This window comes from Ornithorhynchus anatinus, chromosome 7 (assembly GCF_004115215.2).
Source record: "Ornithorhynchus anatinus isolate Pmale09 chromosome 7, mOrnAna1.pri.v4, whole genome shotgun sequence".
In the NCBI taxonomy this organism is placed as follows: domain Eukaryota; kingdom Metazoa; phylum Chordata; class Mammalia; order Monotremata; family Ornithorhynchidae; genus Ornithorhynchus; species Ornithorhynchus anatinus.
The window spans coordinates 3,194,198-3,210,346 of NC_041734.1; the positions used below are offsets into that span (position 1 = coordinate 3,194,198).

At 43.8% G+C, this 16,149-nt stretch overlaps 1 protein-coding gene across 5 annotated transcripts in view; it reads right to left on the minus strand.

The window, feature by feature from the left end:
- C7H8orf34 (chromosome 7 C8orf34 homolog) overlaps positions 1-16,149 on the minus strand; it is a 217,370-nt gene that overhangs the window by 19,841 nt on the left and 181,380 nt on the right. For all 5 annotated transcript variants that reach the window (XR_005660181.1, XR_005660180.1, XR_005660179.1 and 2 more), the window contains exon 13: positions 5,200-5,293. Coding sequence is in view for 1 of the 5 variants with exons in the window: in XM_039912501.1 (XP_039768435.1) it covers positions 5,200-5,293 (94 nt within the window). In the remaining 4 variants the exon portion in view is untranslated. The remainder of the gene's footprint in view (positions 1-5,199; positions 5,294-16,149) is intronic.

Here is a 16,149-nt window from a genome sequence, read left to right on the forward strand (position 1 = left end):
GTCTCCTACACTCACTCACTCTCACACACCCACTCTTAGCCTCATTTTCCCCGGGCACACATTTACTTTCACATGCTCTCACACTCTCTTACACATATACAGACCCCTCTCTCAAACACAGAACGTTTGTTTCTCACTCCTCTTCCTTGAACTCTGCCTCGGGAAAAGCCTGGCCGGTCTTTGAATTCCACATGGCGTGGAGTCACAGGAACATTAAATAATTCCCAGAAGAGCACCAAGCGACCACAAAGAATTCTGGTAAGGGGGCAGGTCTCAAGGCTAATGGCCGAAATGGTGGAGAAGCCATTTTCTTAATCAGTGGTATTTAGTGAGCACTTACTATGCGTAGAACACTGCACTAAGCACTTGGGAGAGTAGAACACAACAGATTTACAATTTCAACACGTTCCCTGTTTCTTCTAAGATTCCCCATGTTTTGGGCAACTAAAATTAGTATCACAACCTTCCTCTGGTTCCAGAACAATAGTTACGAAAATACTGTTGCACTTTATTGTAATTCAGTCATTGGTTCCAATGTTTCAACCTCCTCTATATAAAAGAGGACCCGAGCATTCTGCGAGAAGTGACTTCTTGGACTATACTCATGCATGAGTTATGGGAACAGCAATTACCATTATGAACTCCATGACAGCATTTTTCCTCATGCTGGTCCCACAAGTCACGTGTGGGAAATGAACACTGGAAATAAAACAGATGAGAAGTCGTATCCCAAAATTCCTAATCTCTGCACAATGCACAACTCTGGTTTTGGCACCAACCTTTAGGGTAGATACGTTGGCCCGTGCTTTGGAATATTCATTTTTCTCAATATAAAACACATTTTTCTGATTTTGATAGTAATGAATCTGCCTGATTCATCCTGGAATGATAATTCTGAGGAAGAATCTTAATTGCAGTGACAAATTTTCCCTCTCAATTTCTCTCTGTTTTAATTCCTCTTCCTCCATTTTTCTTATTTTTTCTACCTATTACAAAGCCTCCCAATACAATTTACAGTCCATATACATATTATACACATAAAAACAATAATAATGATGGTATTTGTAAGAGCTTACTATGTGCGAAGCACTGTTCTAAGCGCTGAGCACTGTTCTAAGCACTGAGCACTGTTCTAAGCATATCTATATTCAGAAAAACTATTTGTGACTTGCTCTGAACTCAGTCTGGTTTACTAATGTGGCAAAAAATACCCCTTCATTCATTCATTTAATATTTATTGAGCGCTTACTACATACAGAGCATTGTACTAAGAGTTCATCTCTGTGGTGAATTTTCTCCAACCCCAAAGCGTCTCTCCACCTGGCTGCTTTTGTCTCAAAGGTAGTTAAAGAATGCAGTAAACATTACCCAGGTTCCATTTCTAAAAAGTGGAGTCAAAGAACAGGTGTTGCTTTGGGTAGAGATTAATTCTTTAACTCTCCAGCCCAAACTCATAAATTTCCAACTTCTAGGCCTCTCGCCTCTAAATCACATCCACGGTGTCCATCGAGATTTATGTGGCGTTTATTACCTTCCGTTGGGAGAGAAAAACGGCAGCTCATCTTCCCGTGGCTTCCCAGCTGCTCTACCTGCCTTAAACTCCGATGGGGGGGAACCTCTCCACAAAGGTGTTCGGTGAACGGCCGCCTTACAGATGTTCCGGCACCTGGTTGCTACCGGCCACCGCTTCTCAACGGTCACCGATCTGAGCTGGGGGGTTGGGCTACGCCGCCAGCATTCTGCTTCCAGGTGGCTTCTGCTACCCCGTCATTATTTTAGACCCCTGCTTTTCGTGCACACCACTTCCCAATCTCAAACGTCACCTCCGTGGGCGATATCGCCGGGCTCGAACTTTTAGCCCTATTTCCACAGTTACGTTAGTGGGAGACTGATGACGGTATTTGTTAAGCGCTTACTGTGTCGATCACCGTTTGAGTCACTTAATTTCTGCCTCAGTTACCTCATCTGTAAAATGGGGATTAAGACTGTGAGCCTTATGTGGGACAGGGACTGTGTCCGATTTGATTATCTTGTACTTAACCCAGCGCTCAGTTCATTGGGGTGGATACAAGATTATCAGGTTGGACGCCGTCCCTGTCCCAGTCTTAGTCCCCATTTTACAGATGAGGCACAGAGACTTGTCCAAGGCCCATGCTCTATCCACTATGCCGTGCTCCGCACACAGTAACTGCCCAATAAATGCCAGTGATTGATGGACTGATTTTTAATCAGCGTTTTGTTTTTCCCTCAGAGAACTCTTAATTTCCAAGTTGAGTTCCAGGTCAAAAGTTTGGCTGAAAGACTGAGGCTGGGGGCAGTAGACAGCTATTAGGGGTGGTTGGGTCAGAGCAGTTTTATTAAAACCTCCTCCTTCCACTTAGCCTAGGGGTTTGCTCTCTGGAACATCATATTGTGATTATTTACTGACACCTACTGGGTGCTTCTCACCCTCAGTCATTCACAGAGACCTAAGACATCCCCGCAGGGTATTCTCTGGTCAGGGGTAAAATCTGCTACAGTTACTTTTTATTGTCAGTGCTCTTTACTTTTCTGGACCTTTTTTTCTTTTAAATCACCAACAGAAAGCAAGCGCATTGTACCGTACTCTCCCAAGTGCTCAGTACAGTGCTCTGCACGAAGTAAGCGCTCAATAAAAACCACTGGTTGACTGAAAACCACCGGAGAGATGAGAAAAAAACACACAGAGCTTTATGAAAGATTTTACTGTCAATCATGGGGAGTGGAGAGCTAAAGGTGGTTTGGGAAGACTTGGGATTTAACATCTTTTGGAGATTTAATAATAATCATAACAACAGTGGTATTTCTTAAAGTGCCTACTATGTTCCAGGCACTGCTCCAAGCGTTGGGGTGGATACAAGCAAATCAGGTTGGACATAGTCCTTGTCCCAAATGGGGCTCACAATCTTAATCCCCATTTTACAGATGAGGGAACTGAGGATCAGAGATGTTAACTAACTTGCCCAAGGTCCCACAGCAGGCACATGGTGTTGCCAGAATTAGAACTCAGATCCTTCTGACTCCCAGTTCTGTGCTCTATCCACTAGGCCATGTTGCTTCTCTGGGGGAAAGATTTGAGGGAAAGGAATTAGGAAATGCCCTTCTGCTGACCTGAAGACATAGAGAGCAGTATGGTCTAATGAGTAGAGCCCGGGACTGGGAGTCAGAAGGACCTGGGTTCTAATCCTGGTTCCGTCACTTGTCTGCACCGTGACCTTAGGCCAGTCACTTAACTTCTGCCTCAGTTACCTGTGGCGCACTGGAAAGAGCACGGGCTTTGGAGTCAGGGCTCATGAGTTCGAATCCCAGCTCTGCCCCTTGTCAGCTGTATGACTGTGGGCAAGTCACTTAACTTCTCTGTGCCTCAGTTCCCTCACCTGTAAAATGGGGATTAAGACTGTGAGCCCCACGTGGGACAACCTGATTCCCCTGTGTCTACCCAGCGCTTAGAACAGTGCTCTGCACATAGTAAGCGCTTAACAAATACCAACATTATTATTATTATTATTACCTCATGTGGGACAGGGACTGTGTCCAATCTGATTATCTTGTACTTACCCCAGCGCTCAGTTCAGTGCCTGGCACATAGTAAGCACTTAAATACCGTAGAGAGACTGGGAGAAGCACTATGAGATGGGTAGGGAATCGATCAATTAATCGGTGGTATTGACTGAGCGCTTACTGTGTACAGAGCCCTATACTGAGTGTTTGGGAAGTACAATGGAACAGAGTTGGCAGACACGTTCCCTGCCCACAACAAGCGTACAGCTTAAAAGGGGAGAATATCTGGGAGGAATCATTATTACTCTATGGAAATCAGATTCAATGGTTCAGAGAAGAGAAGATAATTCTGAATTAATGCAAAACTTTCTTTCCATTGTTATCTTTTTTTGTGGTTCCGTGGAGTTCTTTTCATTTTACTCTGGGGAAGGCTGCTGTCTGTAACGTATTTCTGATTTTTAAACTATTTTTAAAGAAGGTACTGTGTTGTGTAAAAGTGAGATCTACTCCAATATTTTTCAAGAGTGATCTCCATAATCACAAGGAGACACCAAAAGAATTCTGCAGGATCCATACCAAATACAACTACGACGGCAACAATATGTTAACAATAATAATACGATGATAATAGTGATGGTAATAATAATAATCCCAGAGAGGCATAAATATAGCCAGAGACAAACACAGAAAGAAAGGAAAAGACAGAGTCTGTGAGACAAGCAGAAGCTGTGAGAAACTTGAAGCAACAAGGAGAGGTAATGAGTGCAATTAAAAAATTTAAGAATGTTTCATTGGTTTCCGCTAGTTTTTCAGCCTCCCTCTAGTCTAATTAATAAAAAGCAGAGGACTAGAGCTAAATTTTCTTTAGGAACTACTGCCCTAGAGCTAAACATCAGGAAATTAAATGGGTAGTCTTAATACCAATATCCATTTGCAGTGTGAATTTAGGACAAAAGTAAGTTTATCTGTACATCAGTTTCACTTTTTGAAAGAAATACTTCAACCTACTTAAAACCAGATGGCTCTTAAGGATGTTGATATTTTGGTGAAATATACTACATGGGCCCCAATTTATCACCACTACCGTTCTTCAAAATATTTGGGGAGCAATTTGCATTTCACGTAGATAGATCACGTGTAATTCTTTGAAAAAATACTCAACCTTTAAGAATGTTATTTCCAGAAGGTTAATTTATGGGCATGGACTATCCTGAAACCACAATTAAAACTTCAAGGCCCCAAGATTTATAGAGTGCAAGGATTATTTGTCCTTACTTGTTCTCGCTAATCAGATCTGAAGCAGAATTTTTTACCCAGTAATTCTTTAATACCATGAAAAGAGAAATATCCTCAACGTGAATTTCCTGCAGTAATGTGAAATTCGGCATCCAACAGAGAAGGAGTATGGCCTAGAAAAGGGAGTCGAGAGGACCTGGGTTCTAATCCTGGATAAGCCACTTGTCTGCTGTGTGACCTTGGGCAAGTCACTTCTCTGTGCCTCAGTTACCTCCTCTGTAAAATGGGGATTAAGACTGTCAGCCCCATGTGGGACACGGGCCATGTCCAACCTGATTAGTTTGCATCTACCCAACATTTAGTACAGTGTCTGGCACAAAATAGGCAGTAACAAATACCATTAAAACAAACCAATACCAAAAAACACCAACCCTCTCTACTTACATTTATCCTGCTCCGGTTCCATTCCTTCACTTTCAGTGTCACTCGGCAAAATCCACGGTTGATGCCCGACCTGCAGTTGTTTTAGAGATTCATCCTGCCAAAGAGTAGATCCATTTTAGCGACAAATGCCTCAGAAGAGGGAGTGGCAGAATGCAGATTAGGGTGAATGCTTCAACCTCCATGAACTAAACAGAAAAACATTTGAATGCAACCTGCCCTGAACTCATTTTATTTTGCAATTCCCCTTTTAATAAGATTAAGTCTTTTAACGAGAGGCACAATTGCGATTATACCGTTTCCCCACTCTCTGGGTCTCCCGGCTATCACGACAAAATGGCTGCACCTTCAGAGCTACGAAGGGGGAGTGAACTCTCTCTTCACCTTACTTGGTTTCCACTGGAAGCGGGCTTGCGCGTGTGGGACCAAGTGCTGGCCTAGTGGGCAAGTGGGTTTGTAAGAGATTCCATAGGATGCATTTGGTAAGCGGCCAGTGAGTCAGCCAACCGATTGTATTTACTGAGTGCCTATTGTGTACAGAGCACTGTACGAGGCGCTTGGGAGAGTACTATATAACAGATACATTCCCTGTCCACAGCAAGCTTAAAGTCTTTAGGTAATAATTGTGGTACTTGTTAAGCACTTACTATGTGCCAAGGATTCATTCATTCATTTACTTGAGCTGGGACCCTGAATACAAATGGTTCCTTCCTGGAAATTTCACAGTAAGGGCTGAGAACTAGAATCCCCTGGCTTCTCCCCTTTAATAATAATAATAATAATAATGATATTTGTTAAGCGCTTACAATGGGCCAGGCACTGTACTAAGTGCTGGAATGGATACAAGCAAATTGGGTGGGACACAGTCCCTGTTATTATTATTATTATGGTATTCGTTAAGCGCTTACTATTTGTCAAGGACTGTTCTAAGCACTGGGATTGATACAAGGTAATCAGGTTGTCCCATGGGGGGGCTCACAGTCTTCATCTCCATTTTACAGTTGAGGTAACTGAGGCACAGAGAAGTTAAGTGAAGTTAAGTGTCACACAGCTGACAAGTGGCAGAGGCGGGATTAGAACCCAGGTTCTCTGATTCCCAAGCCCGGGCTCTTTCCACTGAGCCACACTGGCTAACACTCTGAATCCCCATTTTACAGATGAGGTAACTGAGGCCCAGAGAACTGAAGTGACTTGCCCAAGGTCATGCAGCAGACATGTGGCGGAGCTGGAATTAGAACCCGGGACCTCTGACTTCTAGGCCCATGCTCTTTCTACTAGGCCATGCTGCTTCTACTGAAGCCTTTCTGCCTTGTCTATGCACGTGAACCTGTGACCTTTAGGTATTTGATATCTGCCGCACCCGTAAACCCCACGGCACTTAGGTACATATCTTTAAATTATACAATATGAATTATTCATTTATATTAATTTCTGTCTTTCCCTCTAGGCCGTAAGCTCATTGTGGGCACTCTGCTGTACTGTACTTAGAGCTTAGTGCCGTGTTCTGCACATGGTAAGCGCTCAATAAATGCCATTGATTGATTGGGAAGTTGCTGTGTCAGAGGCTGGATAGGCTCTCTTATGTGGCCCCTGGGCTACCAGGCATGGATGGGGGAGTAAAGGGAAGCAGCATGGTGTAGTGGATAGACCATGGGTGTGGGAGTCAAAAGGTCATGGGTTCTAATCCCAGCTCCGCCACTTGTCTGCTGTGTGACCTTGGTCAAGTCACTTCACTTCTCTGGGCCTCAATTCCCTCATCTATAAAATGGGGATTGAGACTGTGAGCATCACATGAGTCAGGGACTATGCCCAACCCGATTTGCTTGTATTCACTGCAGCAGTTAGTACAGTGCCTGGCACAAAGTAAGCACTTAAATACCATAATAACTATTATTATTATTATTATTAAAGGGGAGAAGCCAGAGGACTCTAATTCTCAGTCCTTTTTGTGGAATCTCCAGGAAGCAACAGTTTGTATTCTCAAGTATCTCAGAGGTTCAGAGAACCTGGGAAAAAGACATTAAAGAAAATGTTCCTTCCTCTTGGCCCTCACTTTCTTGTCCTATATGTCCTTTCCTCATTCCCCGCAGTGTGGGATGAAAAGGAAACTCCACGTCCAAGGCCATCTTAGAGGACCTTGAACAAATTCCTCCAGTCTCGAGGCTCACACTCATTATGCTGCCAGATGGGCAGGGCCACTTGGGTTTGGACCTGGCCTTCGGCTGACGTGAAACTTCCCCCAGAGGCCCTCGTGTTACTTTCTTCAAACCAAGTTGACACTTCTGAAGGCAGCTTGGGAACTAGCTTCCAAAATATTCATTTGGCCTGCGAAATTGGCTCTGGTCTCACCCATATGTGCCAGTACTAATTTAATCACAATCACTCTCTCTCTCTTTCTCCAACTATCCTCACCATCTAGTTTTCTAGTCTTATGCTGTCTAGTCATCTGTGACCCATAGTGACGCCATGGACGCATCTCTCCTAGAGAAGCAGCGTGGCTCAGTGGAAAGAGCCCGGGCTTGGGAGTCAGAAGTCATGGGTTTGAATCCCGGCTCTGCCATTTGTCAGCTGTGTGACTGTGGGCAAGTCACTTAACTTCTCTGTGGCTCAGTTACCTCATCTGTAAAATGGGGATTAACTGTGAGCCTCATGTGGGACAACCTGATTATCCTGTATCTCCCCCAGCGCTTGGAACAGTGCTCTGCACATAGTAAGCACTTAACAAGTACCAACATTATTATTATTATTATTAGAATGTCCCAATAAAGGGGAGGTAATAAAAGGTACTTAAAGAACACATCTTTCCAAGGCATCCACACTCCGGTCTTGACTGTGGATCCTGTACGGTCTCCCCGTAAAAAACATTTTGAGGAGAAATAAATGGGCGCAGGTGGGCCTGGCGGGCAATGCCGGAACTGGACAATCAATCAGCTATATTTGAGTGCTTACTGTGTGCACAGCGCTCTACTAAGCACTTGAGAGTAAAACATAACAGTCGGCAGACATATTCCCTGCCCACAGCGAGTTTATAGTCTAGAAGAACCACTCCCCACCCTGTTCATAAGTGCTTCCTCTCATCTCTGTTGGGCGGCTGTCGAGTTAGGTCATGGGGCGTGGAAGCTTGTAAGCAAGGGAGTTCATCAGTGTCCCGCCAAGGCTGCCAGAAGAATTTGCTGGTTTGGGCTCTCGTCCCCTTCCTCGGGTGTGTCCCAGGACTGTATGAAACTAGAGAGAGCCCTGCCTCGCGACGGCCGTCAACTTTGAATGGGTTGGTTATCCCAGAGTGCAGTGACGGACAGCTAACCTCTTGGGAGTTCAAAAACCCCTCAGAGGAGTTGAAAACAACCTCCTCCCCCATCCCTCTGTGGCCCTGGCAGCTCACTCCCTCTGAGTTCCCTTAGGTCATGAAGGGAAAAGGGTGAGAAAGAGGTCGCATTTTGGATCTTAATGCAAGATGGTAGGCACCAGCCAATTTGTCAAAAATAAAATTAGGTGTTAATCTCCTCCCCAAATTCTAATCCCTTTGTTCCCATTGCTCTGGGCCTGGCTATGGCCAGGGTGTGGCTGAAGTGGCCGGAGTCAGAGGCTAAGAATGGGTGAGGGCGGACATGGCAAGTATCGATCTTGATTTATTTTCTGTTCTCAGCTGACTACATGAAAACAGTTAAAAATGCCCCCGCCCACAATGCGCTATTGAAGAGAACACCTCTTATTTTCAACATCCTCGCTAAATTCAACAGTGTCCCTCAAGGAATGCCGCAGATTCACATTCCCAATTGGGCTAAACAAGAAGGCAGTCGAGCCCAAGGTCAGAGAAAGCAGCGTGACCTAGTGAACAGAGGCCAAGCCTAGGAGTCAGGGCCTGGGATCTAATCTCGGGTCTGCCACTTGTCTGCTGTGTGACCATGGGCAAGTCACTTCACTTTTCAGGGCCTCAGTTACTTCATCTGAATATGGGGATTAAAACCGAGTCCCAAGTGGGACAGGGACTGTGTCCAACCGGATGAACTTGTACCTAGACTCTAAACTGTAAACTCCCTGTGGGCAGGGAATGTGTCTCCTTATTGTTATATTGTACTCTCCCAATACAGTGTCTGGCACATAGTAAGTAATAATAATAATGTTGATATTTGTTAAGCGCTTACTATGTGCAGAGCACTGTTCTAAGCGCTGGGGTAGATACAGGGCAATCGGGTTGTCCCATGTGAGGCTCACAGTTAATCCCCATTTTACAGATGAGGGAACTGAGGCACAGCGAAGTTACGTGACTTGCCCACAGTCACACAGCTGATAAGTGGCAGAGCCGGGAGTCGAACCCATGACCTCTGACTCCGAAGCCCAGGCTCTTTCCACTGAGCCACGCTGCTTCTCATAAAAAAAGAGTTTATTATATTCAAGTGGGACCAACTGTCAGACTTTTTTATCCTAGAGAAGCTGGGTCAATTTGGCACCTCACTGTTCCGGCCAGGATTTTGTCTTTTATGGATGGAACTCTTTTTTTTTTTTAAATGGCATTTGTTTGATGTTGTTGATGCCAGCTGATGCTATTGATGACTGTTTTATGCTACTGATACCTATTTACTTTTACCTGCTTTGTTTTGCTGTCTCCCCCCTTCTAGACTGCCATTGCTGGGTAGGAATGTCTCTATTTGTTGCTGAATTGTATTTTCCAAGCACTTAATACAGTGCCCTGCACACAGTTAGGTGCTCAATAAATACGAGTGAATGGATTTGTTAAGTGCTTACTACATGCCAGGCATTGTTCCAAGCATTGGGGCAGATACAAGGTAATCAGGTTGGACACAGTCCCTGTCCCACATGGGGCTCACAGTCGTAATCCCCATCTTCCAGATGACGTAACTGAGGCACAGAGAATTAAGTGACTTGCCCAAGGTCACCCAGCAGACAACTGGCGGAGCTGGAACTAGAATCCAGGTCCTTTCTGATGCCCAGGCTCTATCCACTAGGCCACACTCCTCCTCTAGCCAATTACAGGAGGGTGGGTTGGGGCTATTCTGGGCTCTTTCATAAAGTTAAAGGCCTTTCATGCAGGCTTTGCACCCAAGGCAGCAGTTTCAAGGGTAAAATCTCAGCGAGGCAGTTTTAAACTTGTCTTTCGCCCCTTCTCACTCACATCCGCACTGCCCGGTCTTGACTGAGACAATAATTACCCGGTGTGTTACTGGGCCTAGTGGGGAAATGCTTATTTTTATGACTGGCTAAAAGCTTTGTAATGTGCAAGTCACTAGAAATTGCTTTTCTCTATCAAATGTTGCCCCCTTTTTCCTCCCTAATTCCCTCTATGATTCAAACTCATTGGCACTCTCTATTTCAAATATCTGATAGGGTGATGGGAAATTTCACATTAAAAATTACAAGGCAGTCAACATTAGAGCAGAGTATCAAATTTCAACGTTTTTCTACGTAACAGAGAAATGTCACTTTCCCAAGAGTTGCACCTTTCAGGCACAGAACATGACATTGCCAAAGTTGGAAGGAGGAAGATGAAAGTAATTTTCCTTTTCTTTACACTTAACATTAACTTCGCTTTCCCTAGTGAAGGCAAATTACTTCAAGTTCTTTACTCTGCACCGTGACAGTAAAAACAGCCAGTCTTTAATATAAGAAAAAGTAATTAGGCATTAGTCATGTAAATGGCATTCAAAATTCCATTTGCACAAGAAAAGGCCCAGCAAATAAATTCACTGTGTTATTTCACTTCCCTCATTAATTGTTCATATTATGTCATGTCACTGATTTGTATCAGCACTTCATGACTTTGCTCCTGTGCAGATAGGCAGCATTTAACTATTCTTTGTGGATGGCCAGATGCATAAAGTACAAAAGGAAACATTAAATGTTAAAACATGTAGGTTGGGAAGGATTCAGAATTCTGATGGATTTCTCTCAGAGAAAATAACGCTATTTATCCTGGTGATAGTTTTTGAATATTTTCTATGGGAAGGCCTGCATGTAGACAACAACTCAGATCATCAGGCAATTTAGAACTCTTTATGATGGGGGTCATGGAGTTTAAATCTCAAGTTCTGCTTTTTTTTTTCCTTTTAAACTTCAGAGATGACATGTTAATCTTTGCCGATCTCTTCAAAAATCATTCTGGGCACTCAAACTGTTCCTAATCATAACCAAAACTCCTTTGCAATCCGAACAGGCACTTTAGCTACTCTCCCAAGTGCTTCGTACAGAGATTTTTTTCTTTTTCTTTTATTTTAATGGTATTTCTTAAGTGCTTACTACGAGTCAAACGCCCTTTGAAGCGCTTGGGTAGATTAAAGTTAATTAGGTCGGAGACGGTCCCTGCCCCGCTTGGGGTTCACAATCTAAGAAATTTATTGTGAGTAGATTCAAACCTGTGCAGGGAAACCCCATTGGAGTTCCAGTCCACTCTGCACATAGTAAGCGCTCAATAAATACCCACTGATTGACTGATTAAGTTGATGTCTCCAGAAGTTTCCTTTCTGAGGGGACGGCTTCACTCAACCCTTTTCCAATTCATTTCAAGCTGCAGTGAAAGGAAACGTCCAGGGATTTACAAATGCTGAACAGGAATAGTGGATAGTATATGGAAAAACGTTTTTATAACTAAATCAACACATCATTCTACCTATCAGTGGTATGATTATTTTTCAAAATCCCACAATACTTGTTATCCCACACTGACAGCTCCTTTGTGAATTTTTAAATCTAGTCAAGTTGCTATTTGTAATACATGTGGCAGTGGATACCCAGCTATGTATTTGGCAACTAAATTAAATGGATCTCCTTAAAGCTTCCCAAGTGGATCCTTTAACTTTGGCTCAACTTAATGTCCCCACCCATTCTTTGCCAAATTTCTCCATTTTAGAGTTATCTATGGAACGATGAGAAGCATGGACTAGTGGAAAGAGCCCGGGCCCGGGAGCCAGAGGGTCTGGGGTTCTAATCCGAGGCCCGCCACTTGTCTACTGTGTGACCCAAGGCAAGTCACTTGCCTACTCTATGCCTCAGTTACCCTATCTACAAAATGGGGATTAAGACTGTGAGCCCTACGTAGGACATGGACTGTGGCCAACCTGATTACCACCCTAGTGCTTTGAACAGTCCCTGGCTCATAGTGAACGTTTAACAAACACCATTAAAAAAAAAACCCAAAACAAGAACAACAACAAAATTGAGTGATATTCCCATCTTTAGAGATCTGTGCATTTCTAGGTTTGAAGATTCTCAAATGGGCATTCAGTGAATATGTTTACTACTATGTCTTACGCTTCAAAGTAATCCCACAGTCACCAACTCTCTCTACATTTTCAACAAATAATAATGGCCTCAATTCTTTCTTATTTAAAGCACATTTCCTCCAAGAAGCCTTCCCTAAGCCCTCATTTTCCCTTCTCCCACTCCCTTCTGCATCACCCTCATTTCTCCCTTTATTCACGCCTCCTTCCACCCCGCAGCACTTATGTCCATATCGGTAACTGATTTATTTACATTAATGTCATCTCCCCCTCTACACTGTAAGCTTGTATGTATCTACCAACTCTGTTATACTGTAATAATAATGATGGTATTTGTTAAGCACTTACTATGTGCCAAGCACAGAGCTCTCCCCACCGTAAGCGCTTAATAGGATCGATTGATTCCAGCTCTGAACAGTAGTTAGTAACAGGAGCTTTCACTTTAAGGATCTTACACATTAAATGGAAAGAAAGCCTCCTTCAATCTGTGAGCAAAGAATCTTACACTCTGTTGGGAAGAAAACCTCCTTCAAACCGTGAGCAAAGAACCAGCTCCCTCAACCACATTCGGTATTTGCCCCTAGAACTGAATTTACTCTTCTCCAGAGGCATCAGCAATCTCAACAGTCATCAAAAAGAGACAATGTGCTTTCAACAAACTAACTGCCTGGGCCTCAGAGAGACTCACATAAGAACAATTCCTGCAGACCAAGGATTGTGAAGGACCTAGAAGGTTTGGAAGAAAGGAATATTTATTCTTGCAAAGGGTGTCGGAGCCAATTATCCATCTTCATTTCCATCATTTCTAAATCCGTTAAGGGATCACTTTTTAAAGATATCACTGGAGTTTTGTTACCTTCCCTAGTGGAACTACTTTTCTTTAAAGTTCTTAATTGAATATCTATCCCTGGCCCTTGCAGCAGTTTTGTCCAACTAACAGAATTTGCAGGAAACACTGCACAACACTTATAAATATTTTCCAGTGCAAAGTGTTAGCAAGCTTTCAATATCATAGAGTAAAACAGTAGGGCTGGGACGATGTTATATTTACATTTCAGAATAAGTATACCATTATGCTTCAGGAACAGAGTCAGTTCTCCTCAGATTTTTCTATTTTTTTGCTGCCACTTACCAGAAACACATTTTGCTGCATTTTCTATTGGTCTCTACTATAATCCTCCATTGTGCACCATTTTTTTTTTTACCAGATTATCTTATGCTTTTTAAACTGCTTCAGTGAGATTTGATATCCCGAATGGTCTTACTAAAGAAGGTGAGTGATTATCCTGATTCTTGTTTATAATTATTCCGAGATTCGAAAATGTTTGACATGGAAGGGAAGTGCTTGTTGAATTTCTGTTTGCAATCTTTTAGTCGGAGCAAACATACAGTTTTCGTTCAGTTGACACTAAAATCTTTCCAAATCTTATATATGAGGGAAATTTCTTAATCACTTTCATTTCCAGTTTATAAAGACAAATGTTGGAGGTGTTACAATTCATAAAACAAACCTCAAACTCCAGCCTCAAAATCACTTTTAGAGCAGTCGGTACCTCCTCTTTGGCAGTGATTGAAGTATAAAGAAAAGGGACTTATGTGTGCGGTTACAATTCCCTCTCCTTCTAAGGACAAAGCAGCCTGGTCCGCTTGGAGTTCGGCAAGCCTTGTACAGAAATGCTAAAATATCTTCAAGTGTAAACACTGGACATTTATTCTGAGTCACACTGCACAGTGAATCAAAAGAGGTTTGCTCCATTCCGTTATCCCAACCTGTCTTTTTAACCTGCAGCTTGAAATGCTGCTGTCAACGATGGAGAAATGAAGGCCAAGGATCCACGAGGTAAGAACAAGCAAAATTATCCTCCCCGGTCTGATGAGTAGAGCTTTGGAAACCTAGATATTGAGATCAGAAGGGGGCCTGTGTAAACCTTCTCTTGATCAAGGGGGACCCTTGGGGGCCTAGAAAAGAGAAAGGAATTCTTCCTTTGTGTGGGGATTTGGAATGTTTGAGGTCAGTGCTTCGCAACTACCCCCCAGGTGGTTCATGGCTTTAAGCCCCTTAGGTAAATCACTGTAGTGTTTATTTGAAGGGGCTGGGTGAGATGACCTTCCGAGAAATGTCAGACCTCAGGGCGGGGTGTCTATTTCCCATTCGGGTGTCCTAGGGAAGGAGGAGGAGCTCTCCCGAAGTTAGTTTTTCCGGTTGAGTTCTCGAGAGTCCCCCTGGCTCCAGCTCCCAAGGATCCTAACGCTCCTCCACTTGCTGATAAAGCTAAAGACTTTTATCTACCTATTTATCTTTATTAATGTCTGTCTCCCCCTCTGGCCTGTGAGCTCATTGAGGGAATGTGTCGGTTTGTCGCTGTACTGTAATAATGCTGGTATTTGTTAAGCGCTTACTATGTGCTGAGCACTGTTCTAAGCACTGGAGTAGATACAGGGTAATCGGGTTGTCCCACTTGAGGCTCACAGTCTTCATCCCCATTTCACAGATGAGGGAACTGAGGCCCAGAGAAGTGAAGTGACTTGCCCAAAGTCCCACAGCTGACAAGTGGCGGAGCCGGGATTAGAACCCATGACCTCTGACTCCGAAGCCCGTGCTCCTTCCGCTGAGCCACGCTGCTTCCCTACTGTACTCTCCCAAGCGCTTAGTACTGTACTTTGCACACAGTAGGCCCTCAATAAGTACAATGGAATGAATGAATGACTTCTGTAAATTTTCTTATACTCTCTTATTTCCCCTACCCCCAATGCCCATCTCTCCCAGTAGGCTGCAAGCACCTCGTGGGCAGGGCTCGTGTCTCCCGACTCCTTTGTGATGTTCTTTCCCAAGCGCTTAGGATAGTGTTTTCCACACGGAAACCGCTCAGTAGCTTGCACCGATGGACTGATTGCCTGAAGGAGCAGTCGGGGTCTTGGCTTGCCTTAGATAACGGACGGGCAGGGTTCAGTGTGAACTGGGAGAGGTGCTGACTTTTGGTGGGCTGAAAACAGGCGCCAATATCAGTGATAAAACCAAACTTCCTTTCGATGGCTTGGGAGGTGGAGAGGAGGAGAGGAGGCAGGGAGAGTTTGAGGAAAAAAGGCCCCCAAGTCCCTCAGATCTAGCTAGTTTCTTGATTGCAGACTGTGGGCAGGGATGGATGGATAAACCCTGAATAAGCCCTCCTTTCCTCAGCTACCTCTCCCTTCCGAATTATCTATACTGTAAGCCTGTCAATGGGCAGGGATTGTCTCTATCTGTTGCCGAATTGTACATTCCAAGCGCTTAGTACAGTGTTCTGCACATAGTAAGCGCTCAAATATTATTGAATGAATAAATCTACACACTTAGATCTATCACCTTCGGGCATTTTGGTATTCGCCTCTGCCCCACACCACTTATGTATGTGGCTCTATGTTACAGATTATACATTATTCATTGAAGGTCTGTATCCCCTTCTAAACTGTAAGCTCGTTGTGGGAAGTGAACATCGCTACCAACTCCGCTGTACTGAACTCTCCCAAGCGCTTAATACAGTGCTCTGCACTGAGGAAACACCCAATAATATTGGTATTTGTTAAGCGCTTACTATGTGCAGAGCACTGTTCTAAGCGCTGGGAGAGATACAGGGTAATCAGGTTGTCCCACGTGAGGCTCACAGCGAATCCCCATTTTACAGATGAGGTAGCTGAGGCACAGAGGAGTTAAGTGACTTGTCCACAGTCACACAGCTGA